The sequence below is a fragment of the Suricata suricatta genome, chromosome 5, assembly GCF_006229205.1.
Source record: "Suricata suricatta isolate VVHF042 chromosome 5, meerkat_22Aug2017_6uvM2_HiC, whole genome shotgun sequence".
Classification (NCBI taxonomy): domain Eukaryota; kingdom Metazoa; phylum Chordata; class Mammalia; order Carnivora; family Herpestidae; genus Suricata; species Suricata suricatta.
Window position 1 is genome coordinate 127293444 of NC_043704.1, and position 23148 is coordinate 127316591.

The 23148-nt window shown below is 37.1% G+C and overlaps 1 protein-coding gene across 3 annotated transcripts in view; it reads left to right on the forward strand.

Annotated features, from left to right (window-relative positions):
- Nucleotides 1-20490, forward strand: part of NPHP3 (nephrocystin 3) — a 41889-nt gene extending 21399 nt beyond the window's left edge. Inside the window, exons 14-27 of one of the 3 annotated variants that reach the window (XM_029940274.1) lie at nt 736-838; nt 1241-1323; nt 3822-3960; nt 5831-5995; nt 7373-7467; nt 8636-8758; nt 12003-12192; nt 12332-12573; nt 13624-13699; nt 15356-15483; nt 16380-16620; nt 17656-17781; nt 18794-18909; nt 19486-20490. In XM_029940274.1, coding sequence (XP_029796134.1) covers nt 736-838; nt 1241-1323; nt 3822-3960; nt 5831-5995; nt 7373-7467; nt 8636-8758; nt 12003-12192; nt 12332-12573; nt 13624-13699; nt 15356-15483; nt 16380-16620; nt 17656-17781; nt 18794-18909; nt 19486-19666 — 2008 coding nt within the window. In that variant the 3' untranslated portion in view covers nt 19667-20490. Of the gene's footprint in view, nt 1-735; nt 839-1240; nt 1324-3821; nt 3961-5830; nt 5996-7372; nt 7468-8635; nt 8759-12002; nt 12193-12331; nt 12574-13500; nt 13545-13623; nt 13700-15355; nt 15484-16379; nt 16621-17635; nt 17782-18793; nt 18910-19485 lie in introns of those variants that run through there. The other 2 variants (XM_029940275.1, XM_029940276.1) reach the window with 2 other exon arrangements.
- Nucleotides 20491-23148: the final 2658 nt, after the last annotated feature.

A 23148-nucleotide genomic window follows, 5' to 3' on the forward strand; every position in this document is an offset into this window, starting at 1 on the left:
AACAGGCAGTTACATTTACAGATGAGAAAAATAGGGGGAGGGCCAGACTATGAGTAATGCGCCAGGCACCTGTTATCCTGAACCATGAGCTCACTTCGGCAGTCCTACAGTGGTTGAATTCTGTAGGGCAGTGCCTCACAACCTATTTTTGTACCCCTTAGGAGCCTTTTTAGAATATTTTCTTCCTAATCACCTCCGTCACCCCAAGAATTTTAATACCACCCTTATACTATGTATCAGTTTATGTATATAAACAGATATGCATGTATATTTGTGCTTTATACATGAAAAGAGTGAGATCCTTTTCCCCCACCCTGAAACAATTTTCAGTACCCCATTGAGAATCCATGTTGCAGGGTGAATAAATTCCAATTAGATTACAAGTAATTTATGGGCAAGTACTATCATGTACTGTCTTCATAGGTACTAATAGAATATCTATGTTAATTTTTTTAATAATATAGAACATAGAACTGGAAAATATTCTACCGCTTTACTGCCTAATGTATATACTATTTAAAAGTCTTTGTTGGGATTAATTGCTGAAACTAATGATACACATGTTAGAAAGAATCAAATAATATTATCTAATAAGATTAACAGAGATTAGTTTTGCTGATGTTCCAAAAGCAATATAAAAAATTAATTCTTGTAATGAATTTTGACATGTGTTTGGGTAGATTACAGCTTTAGTTGTATTAGAAGAGAATTTTGGTTTTTTTCTTTAAATAAAAGGTTGTGGCCTACACTTCATCTTGATCCTCTAAGTCCAAAAGATGCAAAATCTATTATAATTGCAGAATGCCACACTATGGACATTCAACTGAGTAAAGAGCAGGTAAGTATTTTTAATTTTGCTGCTCTTTTACCCTCTCTCAGCTGTCCTTTAAGACACTTTATATGAGAGTTAAAATTCAATATAAGAACTGTCTATCGTGTTAAGAAAAACGGAGTTTACTAATTGTTAAATGCATTTGCTCTTTAACAAATATGGAAGAAGCTATAAAACCATTTGGGGCTTAAGTTTGACTTTATTAAGCAGTTACTTTTCAAGGCAGAAGAACATATCCATGCCAACCGCATCTGCGGTCCCCCACCACATGGCAGTGTGCCACTGATGAGGTGGCCGGAGCCATGTCACTTCTGCCAGGGGTGTTTGTTGATGGCTCCGTGGTCAAGACCGCTTAATTCCAGGGTGGTTTTGTTTCTGTTTGTTTCGTGTTTGGGGAAACTGGTACAGGAGAAGAGGCTAGAGCGACACTGTCGTTCTGCTGCAACCTGCAATGCCCTTTATGTCACCCTTTTCGGCAAAATGATTGCGCGGTAAGTGGTGGCGAGTTTCATGAACTGCATGTCTTGTGTTTGCCGCAGACTGCTTCCTCATCTTGGGAAACCGAGCACTGATCATTGCGGCAATCTCTTGAGCCACTCACATCACATTCTGTTGATTCTAACAGTGACACTAACACCCTGTGAGAATGTGACTCGTGACTGCAGATTGATGATAGCCCGTGAATTAGAAGAACTTATTGGATATAGTTGTCTAATTTTCATCACACTTACCATTTCTCTACCTGGGGGGTTGCCACAGAAGGCCATCTTTGCCCTTAATTGGAGCCCATGAGTGTTCCTGGTCACCTGTTTGAGGCCCCTAGCTTTGGGAAAATGAGGGACATCTGAGGCAAACGAATGTTATTTCAGGTGTCCTTAAATATTAGTAGGTAGCGATGCAGGAATTTTTCATTGCCTCTGTTATAAAATCCTGATAAACCTTTCATCCTAAAATAGATCCTTCTATATCAGATATTCATTAGTTGGAGCACTTGGGTGGCTCAGTCGGTTAAGCATCTGACTTAGGCTCAGGTCATGATCTCACAGTTCATGAATTCAGGCCCTGTGTTCAGCTCTGTGCTAAGACTTCAGAGCCTAGAGCCTGCTTAGGATTCTGTGTCTCCTTCTCTTTCTGACCATCCCCTGCTCATGTTCTGTTTCTCATTCTCTCTCTCTCTCTCTCTCTCTCACCTTCTCTCTCTAACTTAAATAAACATTAAAAAACAAAAACCAGATAGCTATGATACCCTCTAGTCACTTCCCTTTAGGCAAGCCTTACAAAGTGGAACCATGTTTCTTCTTTAGTACAGCCTCACCTCACATTGACTCTTCACAACCAGAGGTGAGAAAGATGAATGTGGTTTTGGTGATCATCACAATAGACAGTAATCCTGGTACAACTCATATTCTAGACACTGAATCTAGTACTCTTGTGTCTCTTTTTTTAAGTTAATTTATTTTTGAGAGGTGGGAGAGGGTCAGAGGGGGCAGAGAGAGAGGGTGAGTAAGAGAGAGAGAGATTCTCAAGGAGGCTCCATGCTCTGTAAGGAGCCCAGTGTGGGGCTGGAACTCATAAACCGCGAGATCATGACATGAGCCAAAGTCAGATGCTTAACTGACCAAGCCACCCAGGCACCCCTGGTACTCTTGTCTCTTAATTCCACATTCTCATCTTGACTACCAAATTGGAAATAAAAGCATCTTCTAAAATTTTGAATTGCCCATGATATTCCCACTGTGCTCAATTTTGGCAGTGCATCTGGCCCCTGAACATCCACAGCTAGCAGAAGAACAGTTCAAGAGTGTGAGTCACTTTCCACACATTTCATAACATCCATTGAATTTAGCTCTCTTAAGAGTGTTGACACAAAATTAACAAACCTTTTAGAATCTCTAAAAGTTCAACATTTTATTTATTTTTGAGAGAGAGAGAGGAAAACAAGTTGGGAAGAATCCGAAGGGGGAGGATCCGAAGCAGGCTCCACCCTGTGAGTGCAGAACCTGATGTGGGGCTCAAACTCATCAACCACTCACGAACCGTGAGTCATAACCTGAGCCAAAATCAGGAGTTGGGCGCTTAACCAACTGAGCCCCTTACGTGCCCCAAGAAAGAGTTTTATTCGAGCCCATGTTAGGACAGCTGCCCAGGAAACATGATCTTCACAGGAAAGAAAGTACTCTGGAGAATGAGCAGTTTTTACAGGGTTATATACCATTTTTACATCTTGTAAAAGCTCAAAAGATTATAAATTAACATATAGGCAGGAATCATAAGTTTTAATGTCAAAGAATGCAGAGGGTAGGAGCATTGATCCACATCTTAAGAATAAGATGGTTTTCCTTTAGGCTACTCATTTATAAGGCAAGGTACAATGTATATCTTTTGAGCCATAAACCAGGTTTTTGGTTTAAGCAAAGTTATGACTTAGAAAGAAATCTCAAATGGCTTCCCACATGTATTAGGCCTTTAGATGGTTTACTGGGCCTATAGTGAGCGATTATAGACCTCTTTTTGTTCTTCTCTCTATGTATCTTCATATTTAAAAAAGAAACTATTGGTAAATATTGTGTAATATTTTAAAACAACCCACCCTGTTTATTGATTTTCTTTAGCCTGATATTTTCTAAATCCTGGCTCTAAACAAATTTAATTTGCATGGCTAACTAATAACACTTATTTATAATTCTTTTCCTGCTTCATGTATGCAGGTAGCATGTCTTACCCACTTCTGTGCTCCATAATGTGCAGTACTTGCCTGACATATACTAAGTCCCGAGCGCGTGTTTACTGAACCGAGTTAAACCATATACTAAACTAAACTTGATGCTAGCAGCCCCATCAAACTGCCATTTTCCTATATAATGTCTTACTGAATTTCTGTTATCAGTGGAAATAGAAAAAATAGAGACCACGTTGTTTTTATCTACCCTAGATTTTTCACAGATGTTGGCTCTCTGTAAGAAATTTAATATCTTCTCAATTCCAACAGTGCTGGGAGAGCAGGCAATTTAGATAAAATCCTTCATCAGTGTTTCCAGTGTCAGGATACTGTTTCATTATACAGACTTGCTCTGCAATCCATCCAGGAGTCCATGGCAAATGATATGGATAAAGAACTCATGAAACAGGTAAAGGTTAATAAACTTACAAAACTTTGCATTTATGTGTGAATTGAAGCAAACAGTCGGTTTTTTTTTAAGTTTTTTATGATGTTTATTTATTTTTGAGACAGAGAGAAACAGGCATGAGTGAGGGAGGGAGACACAGAATCCGAAGCAGGCTCCAGGCTCTGAGCTGTCAGCACAGAGCCCGACGTGGGGCTCAAACCCACAGACTGTGAGATCATGACCTAAGCCAAAGTCAGACGCTTAACCGACTGAGCCACCCAGGCGTCCCAATAGTCATTATTTTTAAATGTGTGCTTCAGTATGTTTCAAGCATCTACAGGAATGCTGGCTGCCATAGTATGCTTGTGGCCAGAAGTGGTATTTTAAGAAACTTGCATTTTCCTCATGATCATTAAGATTTTTCATCTGTTCATATTTATTGGCTATTCCTGTTTCCTCTTATGTGGTTTGCTGATCCAAGCCTTGTTATGTGAGTTTTTATTGAGTCACTGAATACAAATCCTCTCTTACAGTGTTTGTAAAAAAAAATGTCTTTTTCCTGTTTTGTTTCTTGTCTTAACTTTTTGGTATCATTCATTATACAAAGTTGTATTTTGAGGAAGTCAACAGTTTCTTTTATGACCTATGCCTGTTATATCTTATTTTTAAAATCTTTAACATTCAAAAAAATTTTTTATTATCATAAAATTGTTATCCTATGTATGTTTTCACTGTAAAATGTTTCATAGTATTGCTCTTCCTGTATAAGTCCTTATCTTATGGATTTATTTTTGTTTATTGTGTGAGGAAGGAATCTACTTTTTATCCTTTTATCATATGGCTAGCTAATTTTTCATTTTTATTTTTCTTAATGTTTATTTTTGAGAGAGAGACAAAGAGAGAAAGAGATAGAGCGGTGGGTGGGGGAGGAACAGAGAGAGAGGGAGACACAGACTCCAAAGCAGGCTCCAGTCTCTGAGCTGTCAGCACAGAGCCCAATGTGGGCCTTGACCTAACAAACCACGAGATCATGACTCACGCTCAAGTCGGACACTTACCTGACTGAGCCTCCCAGGTGCCCCTCATTTTTCTAAAGAGCACATCTTTTCTGCTAAGTTGGATACCACACTCACAAATTCACATGACTTTGTTTTCTGAGCTCTTTCTGTTCCAGTTTTGCTCACTCCTTGCCAATACCACAAGTGTCTTAACTATTCAAGCTTGAAAGGAAGCTTTCATATGTGGCTGGCCTGTGGGCTGATGTTTGCTCATGGACGCCTTCTCTGAGGGTACAGCTCTTGGATTCCAGATGTTGGCAAGCTTTCTAGTTCCATCCTCCCCTTACTGGCTCTAAGGGCTCACCTTCTGTCCTGGCTGTGGGGGTGAAAACCCAAACACTCGAGTGACTGGGACTGTTGCTTGTCCTGGGTCCCACCTCCCCCAGGGACAGCAGCTCCAGCATTTAGCCCTCTGACGTTCTCTTTCCTATTCATTTTTGGCACTGGGGGGATTTCCCTTTCTTTTTTACAGACTCAGCTGTACTTTTAGAGATGTTTTGTTAAATGTTGTCTTCTATTAACAGGCATATATAGGAGAACTATTTTCTTCCCCTATCCTCCCAAACTTGGAACTTTGTTATTAGTTTTAATCCATTTCCTTATCCTCAAACTCTTTTCTGTGTGTTATCTTTGGCATGCCAGATTTATTATATACACTATCTTACTCTTGATTAATGCCTTTTGGAGAGTATGTTTTATTCCAAGAAATCTGTTTCTTGCTTTATTAAATCATTTGAACAGTAAATTTGAATAAGAAGTTAATAACCTTTTAATGGCTTTTTGTTACTTACAGAGGTGGCTTATGGTCATTGTTAATTCACTTCTCTACCTAGATTCTCTGCCTGATAAATGTTAGTCACAATGGTGTGAGTGAATCAGAATTGATGGAACTCTACCCTGAGCTGTCCTGGGCTCTCTTGACCTCCCTCATTTACAGTTTACACAAAATGTGCTTCCTGACTTATGGTTGTGGCTTGCTCAAGTTTCAACATCTACAGGTAGACGTTATTGTATTAAGGTTTTTTACCTATAAAAGTCAGTATCCCATGCTATTTTAAGTGTTTCAATTACAAGACAAAATTGAAATTTCAAATTTGGTATTCCAAAATTGTTTTGCAATGATTTTAGGTTAAATGTATAATTTGGCTAATATTATTCTTGTGAAGTACCTTTATAAAATGGCTATTACAACAGCCCCACCTTATCTGTAGGAGACACATTCCAAGAAACCCAGAGAATGCCTAAAACTGGGATAGTACTGAGCCTTATATATACTATGTTTTTTTCCCCTTACACATACATACCCATGATAAAGTTTAATTTATAATTTAGGGACAGTGTGTGATTAGCAACAATAACTAGTAATAAAACAAAACAATTATGACACCATACTGTACTAAAAGTTATGGGAATGTTATCTCCTTCTCTCTCAAAATATCTTATTGTACTGCACTCACCCATTATAAAAATGTCTACGTGATGAGATGGAGTGAGGTGAAGGACATAGGCACTGTGACCTAGCGTTGGGCTACTACTGACCTTCTGACCATGATATCAGAAATATATCTGCTTTTAAACCCCATTTGGCCATGGGTAACAGAAATTGCAGAAAGTGAACCTGGGGATAAAGAAGGACTACAGTGCTTTAAAACATAGTTTCTTTCTGAAAGAGAAAAAAAAAATTTTTTTCCATTTTTGATCTGTTGATTGCTGGTGTGATTGTTTGCGTTTCAAGAGCTTGGACTCAGTAAATCAGTATGCCTCAGATCACGGTCCAGCTCTTCACAGCTTAACAGCTGTGTAACCTTGGATAAAATCTGTAAACTGTGGACAGATTTTTTTTCCAGCTTACTACAGACGATGTGAAGAGAATTAACTGAGATGGTCCTTGATCCTAGTGAGGTCCTAGACACGATGTCTAGCACATAGTAGTGAATGTTTAGGAAATATTGGTATAAATCTTATCATCTACAATACCATGGTTGACTTATGTGTATACAAATGCAAATTAAATCTTTCATTTGAGTATGCTGCATTGTATTTGTAGGTGTGAAATGTTTATGATCTCATAGGCTCATCTCCCTCTTTTATTGTATATTGCTTAAATAAACTCTTTCGTGGTACTTTTGCAATCCACATTTCTGATGTTTTTATTGCATTAGCTAGAAGTTTGAGTTTTAAGTGTTTTCAGGAGATTTTTATCCTCATATCAGTTTATCACATAAATATATGCTGAATTTTAAAATATTCTTATGCAAACTATATTATACAACTATAAAATTGAAATAATTATCAATTCCTGTTTATAAATTAATTTTTAGATATTCAGTGACTTACAGAAAATAGACTGCTATATTTTTTATTTTTTTCCCCAGGCTTGGGAAACAGTGAGATTGGAATACATGGAAGGTCCCACCATTATTTCTTCATATAGGCAAAAGCTAATCAACTATTTCACGATGCAGTTAAGGTATTATAAATATCCATATTGTTCTTCTATAACACATTTTATCCCCGTTATTTCTCTTAATATAACTTAATGCATAAAAATTTAATTATTACAAGGTAATAATAAGGTGATTCAGTTGGTTGAGTGTCTGGCTTTTGATTTCAGCTCAGGTCATGATCTCATAGTTCATGAGATCAAGCCCTGCATCACACTCCACACAGAGTCAGGAGACTGGTTGGGATTCTCTCTCTTTCCCTCATCCCTCACTCCCCCACTCATGCACTCTCTCTCTATCTGAAATAAAAAATTTTTTTTAATTATTACAAAAAAGATTAAATCTTCTCCCTATTCTGGTAATGTCAAATGAACAAAAGATTATTATGTAAGTCTTTTAATGCTATGCTAAAGATTTAAATTGATTTATATGAAATCAGTGCAGGATGATTTTATTATTATTATTTTATTCCAGTTTAGTAGCTTAAAAATGTGTGTATGTGATGGGGCGCCTGGGTGGCTCAGTTGGTTAACACTTCAGCTTCGGCTCAGGTCATGATCTCATGGTTTGTGGGTTCGAGCCCCGCATCGGGCTCTGTGCTGACAGCTCAGAGCCTGAAGCCTCCTTCCGATTCTGTGTGTCCCTCTCTCTCTGGCCCTCCCCGTTCATTCTCTCAAAAGTAAATAAAACGTTTTAAAAAAATGTGTGTATGTGTATATCCATGTGTGTTTATTTGGGATGATTGAGAGTTTTTTTAAATAGTTTAATTTTAAGAAAATACCTTGAGAGTTTGATTGATGGTCATGATATAACTTTATTTTCTTAGTTAATTGGTAGAGTTTCTGATTGTGACATAATTTTCTCAGTATTAGATTATATTTAAGGGCACCTGGGTGGCTCAGTCAGTTGAGCGTCTGACTCGATTTCAGCTCAGATCATAGTCCCAGAGTCATGGCATCAAGTCCCACATCAGGCTCTGTGCTGAGCATGGAGCCTGCTTAAGATTCTCTCTTTCCCTCTGCCCCTTCCCTCCTCATGCATGCTCTCTCTCTCTTTCTCAAGCTAAAAAAAAAAATTGTATTTAAAGAATCTGAGATATATGTCAAATACATTTTTCTTCCTTCACCATTTGCCTTTTGAGGCAATCTCATTGTTGGAAGGTATTATTGAGTGTTGTCTCTTCGCTTCTAACAGTCGGGACCGAGTGACTTGGAGAAGTGCAGATGAACTCCCTTGGCTTTTCCAGCAGCAGGGAAGTAAACAGAAGTTGCACGATTGCCTTCTCAATCTCTTCGTGTCTCAAAACCTTTATAAAAGGTAAGAAACTTACGTGTATAATACCTTTCCCCAGAGAAACAGATTTAAACGATTGTTGTAACAAAGAAAAATGGCATTTTAAATTTAGCTTTAATGTAAGACCTGAAGCCATAAAACTCCTAGAAAACAGTCAGTAAACTGCTTGACAGCAGTCTTGGCGATGATTTCTTGGATCTGACATAAAAAGCAAAAGCATCAAAAGCAAAATAAACCAGTGGAACTAAATCAAACTAAAAAAGTTTCTGCCTAACAAAGGGAATCATAAAATGAAAAGGCAGCCTACTGAATGAGAGAAAATATTTGCAAATCATACCTATGCAAAGAAATTAATATAAAAAATATATAATAATGTATATAATTCAGTAACAACAAGAATATGAATAAAACATGAGCAGAGGATCTGAATAGACATTTTTCCAAAAAATATATACATAAAGCCAACAGACACATAAAAAGATACTCAACATCGGTAATCATCAGGGAAATGCAAATTAAAACCTCACTGAGCGCTATCACCTCACACCTGTAGAATGACTGTTATCAAGAAGACGAGATGAATGCTGGAGCGGATGTAGGGAAAAGGGAAGCCTGTGCACTGTTGTTGGGAACGCAAAATGATGCAGCCACTGTGGGAAACAGTCTGAGGTTCCTCAAAAAACTGAAACTAGAACCGTGATGTGATCCAGCAATTTCATTTCTGGGTATTTATCTAAAGAAAACAAAAACAACAATTCGAAAAGATATGTGCACCATTGCAACAGTATTTACACTAGCCAAGATATGGAAACAACCTAAGTGTCCATCGATAGATGAATGCATAAAGAAAAGTATATATACATATACATGTATACGCACATGCACACACTCATATACATACATACAATGGAATGTTAGCCATAAAAAACAATGAAATCTTGCCATTGTGACAACACTGATGGATCTTTAGGGCATTTTGCTAGTGAAAGAAATCAGAAAGACATACTGTATGATTTCGCATATATCTGGAATCTACAAAAAAAAAACCCAAAAACTAAAAATGCCCTTGATACAGAGAAGAAATTGGTGGTTGCCAGAGACAGAGAGTAGGGAAGGGGGCAAAGTGGATGCAAGGAGTCCAAAGGTACAGACTTCCAGGTATTAAATGACTGAGTCGTGGGGATGTAATGTACAACATGGTGACTATATAGTTAATAATACTGTACTGCATGTATAAACCTTGCTAAAGAAGTAGGTCTTAAAAGTTCTCATGCCAAGAAATTCTGTAACCATGCGATAGGGACAGATGTTAATTAGACTTACTGTGATCATTTTGCAATACAGTAGTTCCCCCTTTCCATGGGGGATATATTCCAAGACCCCAGTGGATGCCTGAAGTCACAAATAGTACCAAGCCCTATATATATTATGTTTTTTCCTGTACACACATACCTATGAAAAAGCTTAATCTATAAGTTAGGCATAGTAAGACATTAACAGCAATAACTAATAATAAAAAGAACAATTATAACAATTATACTAAAGCTATGTGAATGTGATCTCTCTCTCTCTCTCAAAATACCTTCCTGGACTAACTGACCCTTCTTCTTGTGATGATGTGAGATGATAAAATGCCCACGTGATACGAGGTGACCCGGGGTGAATAGAGTAGGCATTGTGATGTAGCCTTAGGCGACTACTGACCTCCTGATGATATGTCAGAAGGAGGATCATCTGCTTCTGGACTGTGGTCGATGGCTAATAACTGAAACAGCGGGAAGCAAGACCGGGGATGAGGGGACTACTGTATATGCAGATATCAAATCAGTACTTGTACGCCTGAAGTTAATAAATGTTTGTCAATTATGCTTTGAAAAATAAATTATAAAAAAGATAATGCTGTAATAAAAATGGGATTTAGAGAAGAGAGCAGCTGGCAAAGAGGGAACATCTGAGCGGGCCCAGAAAGGTAGACGAAATTGGATTCCGCTGTAGAATTGCGTGGAAAGAAGGCTGTGTGAGATCCCCCACTCAGTGTGATGCTCAGCAGGTCCATACTCCGTGCTGAGCTCTGCTGATAAGCGCATTACATTAACCTAACAAGGACTTCTTGTATCCTCAAGCACTAGGGACAAAACATACCACAATTAAAAATAAATTTTTTTTAAAAAACTGTAAAAACAAGACCAGATTCAGTGGTACCTGGAAAAAGAAAAAGAAAACAGAAATTTTAAGACAATTTGTAAATTTCCCTGAGATCTTTTTGGGGTAAAGTAAAAAAGAATATTGCTGTTTTCAAAAAATCAGAATTGACATGATCTTGAGATAGCTTTCTTTCTTACTCTTGCATTTAAGCAGGTTTAAATCCTAACCATGCAGGAAAATGGTTCATGACGTCTGCCTTTCAGGGCCTTCAGGTATCTCAAAGTGTAGCCTTCAAACCAGATTCTGGGCGGGCTCTCCACATAATCCAGCTGATGTTGAATTTAAAGAAAGGATTACCCTTTTTCAGAAATTGTACTGTTTGACTCTTCAGGTTATGCCAGTGGCCAAACCACCTTTTCACTATCAAGCTTCTGACCTCTAAACTCAGACATTTTTCATAACATAGCTGCATAATTTGTTTTGCTCCTAAGTGAACTTTTCAGATTTCTTTGTTATACCTCATAGGTGTAGGTATAACCATAGGTTATTTCTGCTCTCCATTCCAACTTTTCAGGATTCCTTTGAAACCAGATTAATTCTTTAGTTTGCCGGCTCTCCCATCCTACTAATGTCATCTCCAGATGAATACGCTTACTTTTATATTTCTATTCTGACAGTTGCCTGTGTTTCATTAGTTTCTTCTGTTCTAATTTCCATCATTTAAAATAATGATCTGGGTGAATTCAGCAGTCATGAAATGTCCACAGAGGATTCTGGTAGATTTCCAGTGGTGAGTAGCCATAATATTAATAACGGCCAACACTATGGAGTACTCGCTGTGTGCTGTAATTTGCTTGTAGTAACACCTGAGGCCGGTAGTGTTGGTGGCCCCCTTTCTGCAGATGAGGATGATGAGGTATAAGAGGCCAGACAACCTGCTCGCGATCACACAGCTAGGAAACAGGACTCAGCCAGTTGGAGTCTACAGTCTTCCCTCTCTCTACACTACACTTGCTTACTAATAAAGTGTCCATGGCTTATATGAATTCTGGCATTTTCACTCAATGGTGGGTTTTAATTTAAATTTAAATTTAATTTTAATTACTGCTTTTTGTTGAAACAGAGGACACTTTGCTGAGTTGCTGAGTTACTGGCAGTTTGTTGGCAAAGACAAAAGTGCAATGGCAGCAGAGTACTTTGATTCATTGAAGCAGCACGAGAAAAACTGTGAAGGCGAGGAGAACATGATTTGCCTGGCGGATCTTTATGAAACCCTGGGGCGATTTCTCAGGGATCTGGGCCTCCTCAGTCAGGTATGCTCGGCAGGGAGTCAGTGACAGTGTAGCTTTTTCCTGTGTGTTCTTCCCTCCTCCCTAGGAGTTAGTACAGCTTTCATTTGTCGTGCTGATCACACTGCAGCTCATAACTGGCCTTGAACCTTTTTTCCCCTAGGCTGTGGTACCTTTGCAGAGGTCTCTAGAAATTCGAGAAACAGCTTTAGATCCAGATCACCCACGCGTGGCTCAGTCCCTCCACCAACTAGCGAGTGTGTACGTGCAGTGGAAGAAATTTGGCAATGCGGAACAGTTGTACAAACAGGCGTTAGAAATCGCAGAAAATGCTTATGGCGCAGAGCATCCACATATTGCTCGTGAACTTGAGGCACTTGCGACTTTGTACCAGAAACAAAATAAGTAAGATTTAGATCAGTAATCCTCTGGTTTTATGATGGGGAGTCACAGTTCTTAATGTATTTATGTGGTAAGCTTTGTTTTATGGCTGTGTTCTTTTCCTTATCCTATATTCTCTTGAATCCACTATGTTCAAATATTACTCTTGGTGTTGGGTGTTTGTGGAGTACACAGAAAACTTGCACTGCAAGATTCATCTCGGTTTGAAGATGCGTGGAGGATAGAGCATGGACTTTGGAGTCATATAGTCAGGTTTAAATCTGGGCCCCTTCATTGACTGGCTTTGTGGTATTTTTTTTCCTGGCTTTGTAATATTAAGTGCATTACTAATACAGGGCAGCAAACCATTGTTCTCAGGCCAAATCCAGAAGGCGCCTTTTTTATATAAATAAGGTTGTATTGGAACATAGTCACCTTTTTTCATTATATTATCTATGGCTTCTTCCATGATTCAGTAACAGATTTTCATAGTTGTAACAGAGACCACATGGCCCACAAAACCTAAAATATTTACCATCTAGTCCCTTACAGAAAAAGTTACCAGTCCCTGATGTAATAAAAAGTCTCATATCTATTAGGCACCCACTGAATGGCATCTTTTCCTCTATCAGAATCATTCTCTTTCCACCATTGTCAATGATACATATTGGAATTTTTTTTAATTTCTAGAAGAATTGTCTCACACAATTTTTTTGTGAATTTCACATTTATATTTCACCAGAAATTAGCACATACAGAAGAGGGTGATAGAACAAGCTAAAATTTTAGATTTGCATGTGGTTAGGTCATCCTTTAGAGATTAGAAGTGAGTTAAGTCAGTTAAAAATCTATTAAATGTCAGCTACTTGGAGGACTACATTTTATTTTATTAGATTTTATGACTTTTTTTGTTTAACAAAAAAATTAATTCCATGTGACTCTCATCTTTAGAGATTATGCTGTATTTAAGAGCCAAAAAAAACCCTTTACACTAGGTAAGGAATGCTTTCATCTTTCTGAAATGTGATAAATTGGACATATGTTTCTTTTGTTTGACTTTTTTTTTTTTTTAAGATATGAACAAGCTGAACATTTTAGGAAAAAATCTTTTAAAATTCGTCAGAAAGCTACAAGGAGAAAAGGCAACTCGGTAATGACAGATTTCTTTTGTATTGTGTTTTGTTTTTTTTTAATTAAAAAAAAATTTATTTATTTATTTTCAAGAGAGAGAGAGAGATCTCGACAGAGCATGAACAGGGGAGGGGCAGAGAGAGAAAGAGACACAGAATCCGAAGCAGCCTCCAGGCTCTGAGCTAGCAGTAAGCACAGAGCCCAATGTGGGGCTCAAACCCATGACCATGAGATCATGACCTGAGCTAAAGTCATATGCTCAACCGACTGAACCACCAGGTGTCCCTGTGTTGTGCTTTGAAGAGAGGTAAAGAGCATATCTGAATATCATAATACAGATGTATACACCTCACCTATTTAAGAACTTTAGATACTAAAATAACTTCTATAAAAGTTCTGATTAACATTTTCTTATATATATGTAATACCTGCTTAAGTATTAGTATTACTGAGAAGTACAACTTAGGAGACTTTTAAAAGCGGAACTAAGGGCACCTGGGTGGCCCAGTCCTTTGAGTGTCTGACTTCGGCTCAGGTCATGATCTCACAGTTCATGAGTTCGAGCCTCCACATTGGACTCACTGTCAATGCAGAGCCCACTTCAGATCTTCTGCCCCCCCACTGCCCGCCCGCCCCTCCTTGCTTGCACTTTCTCTAAATAAATAAATAAATAAATAAATAAATAAAGTAGACCTATATATTATGGTATTTTGCAGTATATACATATGTCATATCATTGTGTTATATACCTTAAACTTACACAATGTTTCATGACAATTATATCTCAATAAACATTGAAAATAATTTTTTTTACTTTTTTAAAAAGGGAAGTGTAAAGTTCATTTGAAAGTTAGACTTTGGAAGACAGACTTAAAATCTGCTTCAATTCTTTAAAGGAAAAGCAAATAACATTTTTAATATATCATACTATATGCAAATGCAAAGAAATTCTTATCCTTGAGCACACACACAAAAAATATTTCCATTTTCTAAGCTGCTGATAAATCTAAATATTGTCTGTTTATTTTAACTTCAGATACTATGTACATTTTTTAAATTAAATATATTTGACATGTAACACTGTAAATTTAAGGTTGTACATGTTAATTTGATACATTATACATTGTAATATTATTGCTATTGTAGGGGTAGCACATCCATCTGATCACGTAATTATCATTTCTTTTTTGTGGTAGGAATAATTAAGATCTAGTCTCTTTAACAAGTTTGATGATTATAATAGAGTATTATTGTCTGTATTCACTATACTGTGCATTTGATCTCCAGTATTTATTTGTCTGCTACTTGCAAGTGCTGTATGCAGCTTAAGTACCTAATGTTTAGCGTTTAGCAGCAGGATTGGTAAATATCTGCAGGGTAATTTTGTCTCCTGATCTTTTTGAAGCCTTTGAAGAAAGGCTCAGTTCACTTTGCTAAAATATCTCATCATCACTTTCACAAAATAGTACTTTTTAATGAATTCTAAAATGTGATGCCATGTGAAAGTACGTGTATTTTCAATAATCATTGGATTAATTCAGTGTGATACTTAAAATCATTGTAATCACTTTTAAGGGAGTGAAAAGAGCCAGGATTTCTTAGAACTCCAGTGTAGTGTTTCAGAATCAAAGATTGCACTTACCTCGTAATGATTACACATTTGTGTTTGCTTCAGTATGGATTCGCCCTTTTACGTAGACGAGCCCTACAGTTAGAAGAGCTCACGTTAGGTAAGGACACACCTGACAATGCCCGGACCCTCAATGAACTGGGCGTTCTCTACTATCTTCAGAATAACCTGGAGTGAGTACCATGATGTTAATTATGAAAACAAGTGTCCGTTTTGTCTCTTAGATGCAAAGCTGGTTTACGTTTCTATCAAGTCAAGCTAGCATAAATTGATAGAAACCTTGCCATATTTCATGTATGGTATGTTCTGAACATAGCCACACTTAAGAAAGACCATGGCATTTTCTCTACTGTTCCTGTCACTTTGTTTCTTTAGTAACTAAAAAGTTATTCTGTAGCATCCCTAGTATGTTTTATATGTTTATGAAAAGTGTTTTGTGTCAGTGTTGTATGTGAGACTTTACAAAAGAAAGTTGGCACCAAGGGAGAATCAAGAACAGAATTTAGATGGCTGCTAGTTTTGGTCCTCAGTTTATTTGTACTTAAAAGACTCAAAAAGGCATTAATATTTACACTCTGAAAAAGAAGTGTTTTTTGGAATAACTTGGATTTCAGAAAACTAACAAATTTGATACTTTGGCTATTGGGAAAATGTAACAAATACTTAGCCCCTTTCAGTAGGGGTTCTTCAGTTAAAAATTTAGTACTAATGTCAAAAGAATAAATACCAAAATCTTTTGAGTTAGGTCTAATAGTTTTAAAGGTATCAGAAGTTTGTCTTGGAAAATATTTATGGGTTTGTCTTTTAGGGGAAGTCAGGTGGAGAACTGAGGCAATCATCCAGATACTTTAGGCCCTCACACTATCAGGAAGTAATTTTTAATCCTTGGAAAAGTGCAGGAAGTTATGAGGGGTAGGAAACAGGGAGAGAGGACTTTAAGCCAAATCCTTTTTATTAACTCTCTTGGATTTAAAAACAAATATGTTTCTGTTCTCCACCTAACTTAGGGCTAAGGATTCTTACTTCTAGCAAATACATTATTTAAACCATTTTGGGGTTTTGTTCATAGAACAGCTGACCAGTTTCTGAAGCGGTCCTTAGAAATGAGAGAGCGAGTTCTAGGACCAGATCACCCAGACTGTGCCCAGTCTTTAAATAATCTGGCAGCTCTGTGCAATGAAAAGAAACAGTATGATAAAGCAGAAGAACTTTACGAAAGAGCTTTAGATATTCGGAGACGAGCATTGGCTCCTGATCACCCTTCTTTGGCCTATACAGTGAAGCATCTTGCAATCTTGTATAAGAGAATGGTAAGTAATCCTTGGCATGCTTACTTGTGTTTTATTAATACCAATTAAGCCATAATTACTGTCAGCAAATTTGTCTTCTGATGGATAGATTATTTTCTGAGCCTTTCAATCATAATGATTAAATTTTTTTAACAAAGACCTGAGTAGAACATTAAAAAATATTATATCAGACTTAGTTAAGATACTGGTCTGGTTTTGTTAAAACACAGTCCAAATATAAATGCATTTATCAGCATTCTAATTGGAAGTTATATTTCAGAAGTTTTAAAATTTAGCCATGATTACGTTTCCTATGTTAAGCAGCCATAAACATAACAAATCACCCAGTTATCAGAGGTGAAGGAGGAATCTTTGTAGGTGATTAAATAAGCTTTTAAATTTCACTGTTTCTTTTCTTTGCCTACAATGAAATGTAACCATTCTTTGCCAGAGGAGGCTAGCCTGAGATGTTTGGAATTTTTGTAGCTGTTCTGAAAAAAAAAAAAAAAAAAAAGCCAGACAGCGGTCTGCTTTCACTTCCACTTCATTTACTGTAGTGATAAAGCGCATAGACAAGGTCTTTAGACTTTGTGAGACCCTGGCTGGTCAACCTGGCCCTGAAGTTGATGATTTAGTAAGAACGATGATGCATTGTTGCTATTTCTGCCCAATTTTCTGAAAAAGAAACAATTAGGAAAACCTGGAAGGGGTTTGGTGGGAAATAAGATTTTATTTTGATGCCAAATCTAAATACAGTAGTGAACATATTTTACTGGCATATTTTTACTTCACCGGGAACATAGTGATAATGGGTGATCTTTATAAAAGGGCTTTCTGAATTATCAAAGAAAATGTTTTTATATTCAATGTAGCTTTACTTACATACTCCATTCTATTTCAGTTATCTATAAACATAACCATTAAAGTGGGAGAAAATGCTTCTGAAATTCTTTTTCCTCAAAATTAATTAATAGAAAATTTTATTTATGGAAAAACTCAGATCAGGTAGTATTTATTGTTTTAATATTTTTGTTAGATTTCACTTTTGTTTTTTAGGGGAAACTTGACAAAGCTGTACCTTTGTATGAGCTAGCTGTTGAAATTCGGCAGAAATCTTTTGGCCCAAAGCACCCTAGTGTAGCTACTGCGCTGGTGAACTTAGCTGTTCTCTATAGTCAAATGGTAAGTTCCTACATATTAACTCTTTATGAATGGTTATAGATAAATATGAATTAGATGTGACACAGTAGCAGTAATTAAAGGAAATTTAAGATTGCTAATGCTTGTCCTTCAGGGGTACCTGGTGGCTCAGTTGATTAAACATCTGACTCTTGATTTCAGCGCAGGTCCTGATCTCATAATTCATGAGTTCAAGCCCTATATTGGGCTCCGTGCTTGGCGTGAGAAGCCTGCTTGCAGTATCTCTCGCCCTCTCTCTCTGACCCTCTCCCACTCATGCACTGTGTCAGAACAAATAAACTTAAGAAAAAAAGATTACTAATGCTTTCTTTACTACTTGGGAAATTACTGAAGTTCTATTTTTTTTATTTTTTAATGCTTTTTATTTATATTTGAGAGACAGAGAGAGAAAGCATGAGCAGGGGAGGGTCAGAGAGAGAGGGAGACACAGAATCCGAAGCAGGCTCCAGGCTCTGAGCTGTCAGCACAGAGCCCGATGAGGGGCTTTAACCCATGAGCTGTGAGATCATGACCAGAGCCGAAGCCGGATGCTCAACCAGCTGAGCCATCCAGGCGCTCCTGAAGTTCTATTTGTAAAATGATCCCTTCCTCTTAGTGTAAAACACCTGAATGTTTAGCTCATTAGATAAGCTTAGTTTTTAAATCCTGGAGATTCCATACGTCTCTGTCCCTAATACTGTCTTTAAGCTGTGGCATTTGCCCGTGATCGGTGAAAAGCAGGTGTTGTACCCACAGGGCAATAAACAGGTTTTTGCTTATATTGTTGGATTAAGGTCAGTGGTCACCAAGCCAGGTCTAAAACTTAGGTTTCCGACTTTTCTACTATACTGCTTCTACCATTATGTTTAATAAATTATTTTACCCACATCCTGTAGGAGGTTATTAACCTTTTTAGAGGGGCTTACCCAAGTACATCAGCTTAGTCTAGAATATGTTAATAGTAATTTCAGCAACTCCATGTATTCAAGTGAGTGTTGTTACTTTTTTTAATAAGAAAAAACATATGGAAGCCTTGCCGTTATATGAACGAGCATTAAAGATTTATGAAGACAGCCTGGGTCGGATGCATCCTCGAGTTGGAGAAACATTAAAAAACTTAGCTGTGCTTAGGTAAGACTTTTTTCAGTGTCCTGATAACAGCCAAACTCCGTTTTTAGAACACCTTTCGTTGGATTCATCAAAGAACAATACAGAATATTTAGTGCTGATTGTTTTCTCTTGGCCTCGAGGGGGTGAAGGGGCTGTTCTGGGTTGATTTACCTCAAGACACTAAAGTAAAGTAGCACCCTGAAGTGAAACGAAGGCTGCGTAGTCTATGTTGTAGAGGAATGGATCAGGAAAGCTGTGAAAGACGGTTTACCTTCGCAGCGAACAGGCTCTGAGGGTACTATGGGCAATGTGCTGTCTCAAAACTAATTTGCTTTTTCTGTGTTAGTGTTATCTCAGGATGCAGAGACTTCCCTTAGCAATTTCACTGCATCCGTTACAACATGGTCTTACTGGTGTCTAGATTAGCAGTTCAGATAGAAAGGAGAGTTTGGGTGTTCTGGTTTACTGGTTGGCCTGAGTGCATGCACTGGAAATAGAAATGAGGAATTATTCACAACTTGTTATGCTGCATCCTATACAGTCATTTCAAGTCGTTAAGAGGTTATATTCTCATTTCAACAATTTTTCCTCACAAAGCTATGAAGAAGGGGATTTTGAAAAAGCTGCTGAACTATACAAAAGGGCAATGGAAATAAAAGACGCAGAAACATCACTTTTGGGTGGAAAAGCTCCTTCCCGACATTCATCAAGCGGAGACACATTTAGCTTAAAAACAACCCATTCTCCTAATGTTTTCCTTCATCAGGGATCGAGGTAATGGCAATTAAAATTCATTGCAAATGCACTTTAGGACAAAATAATTAAGAAACATTTGGAACATTAGAATTTAAAACATAAAAAAATGTTAAGAATTTGTTTTTACTTTGTGTGACTTAGCTGATATTTGCATGAATTTGCATTGGACTACACTGAAGTCTGAGTCATGATTGTGTCAGTGTTAGCTGTTTAAAATAATTAACTTTCCTATTGTATGGGACCAATGGATGTGGACACATTAGAATCCTAAAATGACATGAAGAATTGGTCATGGTGAATGGATTGGTCTGTTCAAGAGCTGGCAGAGCAGTAAAGACAAGGAGGTCAAGTCCATGAATCTTTCATCTCTCAGACTGCTTTGGCCTCCCCATTCCTGGTCATGCTTTTCAGCAGTAGCCTGGCCCTATTCTCTACCTCAAAGAATAAAGGGATAATGTTTATGAAAAATTTGAATTGTCTTTTGTAAAATGAACTAGTAACAGTTGTCTCTGCTACCTTTTTAAAAATTCTACCTTTTCCGTGAGCAGACTGGGCCAAGTCCTCTGTTTTCCATGCTGTCTACACTGTTCTGTGTGTTATATGTACCCGCATAACTGAAGTCATTAATGCAGTAACAAATCAAGCTCTTAGTGTTCTTTGACCTTCCCCAAGATAGAAACATGAGTCTCTTCTTTCTTAAATGGACTAATCAATCTCTTCATTTATTCAAACTCAGACTAGTCTGTTCTATATTGAAAATGAAATGTCTTACAGGTTTTATAAATGTTGCCACATTTTGGTTAAAACCATTTATGTATTTATATATAATAAAATCTTTAACTTTAATTCTTGTAAGATTCCAACGTATTAATTATAGAGGTGAAAGATATAATAACCATACTTCACTGTTTTAAAATAAAAGTGCAGGGCACCTGGGTGGCTCAGTTGGTTAAGCGTCTAACTCTTGATTTCAGCTGAGATCATGATCTCATTGGTTCATGAGTTTGAGCCTCACATCGGGTCCATGCACTGACACTGCAGAGCCTGCCTGGGACTCTGTCTCAAAACTTTTTTAAAGAAAGGGAAATTTTAAAATAAAAGTGCAATTTCAAGTTTTCTTTTTCCCCACCCCAGTTTATACCAAATTGAGTTTTGGTGACTTTATAAGGTTTTGGTTAATGTTCTAAAAGGCTTGGCTATACACAGGGTGGTCCATGAACCAGAATGATCAGTACTAGCAAGGAGCTGATGAAAAATTAAGACTCTAGAGCCTCTCTTCAGACCTACTGCATCAAAATATGCAGTTGACTAGATCCCCGGATATTCATATGCACCTAAGTGTGAGAATCAATGGTCTGATTCTAAGGCACTATAGCCGTGACTTACAAGAAATTAGGCAGGATCTCCCTAATGAGCCGCCTCCTTGCAAGTCATTTTGTGAGAAGTTCAAAAGGAAAAAAGATAAAACACAACCAAAATACATCTTAATTAAATTTACAAATTACCATATACTGATTTCAGAATTAAGCTGTTAGAGTTTAAAGTTTGATTATCTTGGGGCACCTGGGTGGCTCAGATAGTTAAGTGTCAGATTCCTGATTTCAATTCAGATCATGGTATCAAGCCCTGTGTCAGGCTCTGTGCTGGCAGTGTGGAGCCTGCTTGGGAGTCTCTCTCTGCCTTTCCTCTGCTCTCTCTCTCTCAAAATAAAAAATTTTAATTTATAAAAAAAATAAAATGTGATTATCTAGTAGCATAGTAATTTAATACATTATAAGTAGCATATAAGTTTAATGCCTCAAAAAACTACTTTAGGTGGGACATCTGGACATCTGGGTGGTTCAGTCAGTTAAGCGTCCAACTTCAGCTCAGGTCATGATCTCACGGTTTGTGGGTTCAAGCCCACTGCTGACAGCTCAGAACCTGGAGCCTGTTTCAGATTCTGTGTCTCCCTCTCTCTCTGCCCCTCCCCTACTCACAGTCTGTCTGTCTCTCTCTCAAAAATGAATAAACATAAAAAAATTCTTTTTAAACATTAAAAAAAAATTTTAAAGCTGCTTTAGGAAATAATCTGAGATTAATATTCTAGAAGAACCCTGAAAAAAGAAAAGCCAGCAAAAGAATACTACGCATTTATTCTTTCTTCCTACAAAATTTGGACTTGAAAAATGTAAGTGGAAACAATTTATTATTAAAAGTGACATGGTAAAAATTCATTAATTACAGTTGTGGGTTGATGACTCCATGTATTTTAAGAGATTTAAGTTTAAATATGCTTTTGAAAGCTCTATTTTGATCTTACTACTTCTTGTACTACCAACTCAAATGTTTCCATGTAAAATGCCTACTTATGATAAAAGTTTGCTAGGACAGACATCTCTTTGTATTTGAAGTTCTCAAATAGAACTATATTATGTTCACATTGATATACACCTACGTTCACAATGAAAAAGGTAGCTTTCAAACAACTCTATATATCTGACTGGAAGGAACCAAATAATGGTGGTTATAATTAATTTTCACCAATACTTTACAGAAAGAAATATGGGGGGAAATGTGATTGGGGTAGTTAAATCTTCCTTAATATTCTTACATGATTACTACCTTTGTGTGTTATGTCTGTAGGTATTTAAGGAGTTTATTTATGTGAGGAAACCCATAATATTTTTTTTACTAATAAAACATTTAAGTAGTATATAAATTAACTTCCCATTAACAATGGGGAAGAGACCTGAGCATAATCATTTTACTATAATTTAAAGCTTTTGTGCCAAGGCAAAAGTGGGAGTGTGTTTCATTTTTTCACATTTCTAGAAACAACAGTGTTTAGAAATCTAGTCAAGCACTGGTTTTATTTAGTAATGTAAAACTCAGTGATGATTAATTTCTCATTATCAGCTCCTATAAGTTTTCATGGCAAATAGATTGTCCAAAGAGCAATCCAGGTAGCAAAAGATACCTGTTACCAGCGTTTTTTCTGGTAAAATAATCCAATAATTATTTTTTAATGAAATATATTAGACAAAGAATTATGTAACTTAGATCTAAGACTTGATGCTGTATAAAATCCAGCAGTGTGAAATCCCGTGTAAAGAGAACAAAGATACATTCTAGCTATTATACTTTATCAAACTATACAATTTTAAAATTATAAGCAGGGGCATCTGGGTGGCTCAGTCGGTTAAGCCTCTGACTTTGGTTCAGGTCATGATCTCAAATTCGTGGGTTCGAGCCCCGCATTGGGCTGTGCTGACAGCTCAGAGCCTGGAGCCTGCTTCTGATTCTGGGTCTCCTCTCTCTGCCCCTCCCCGCTCATGTTCTCTCTCTGTGTCAAAAATAAATAAAACATTTAAAAAATTTGTTTTTAAATAAAGTTATCAGGAACCTTTACCAGGGGTTCCAAAGGAATGGGATTATTTTAGAAATATTTTAGATTGTTTCTTTTTTGAAATTCAAAATATCTTGAGTAACCAAAAAAAACTATTTTACAGATGAATTCACTGA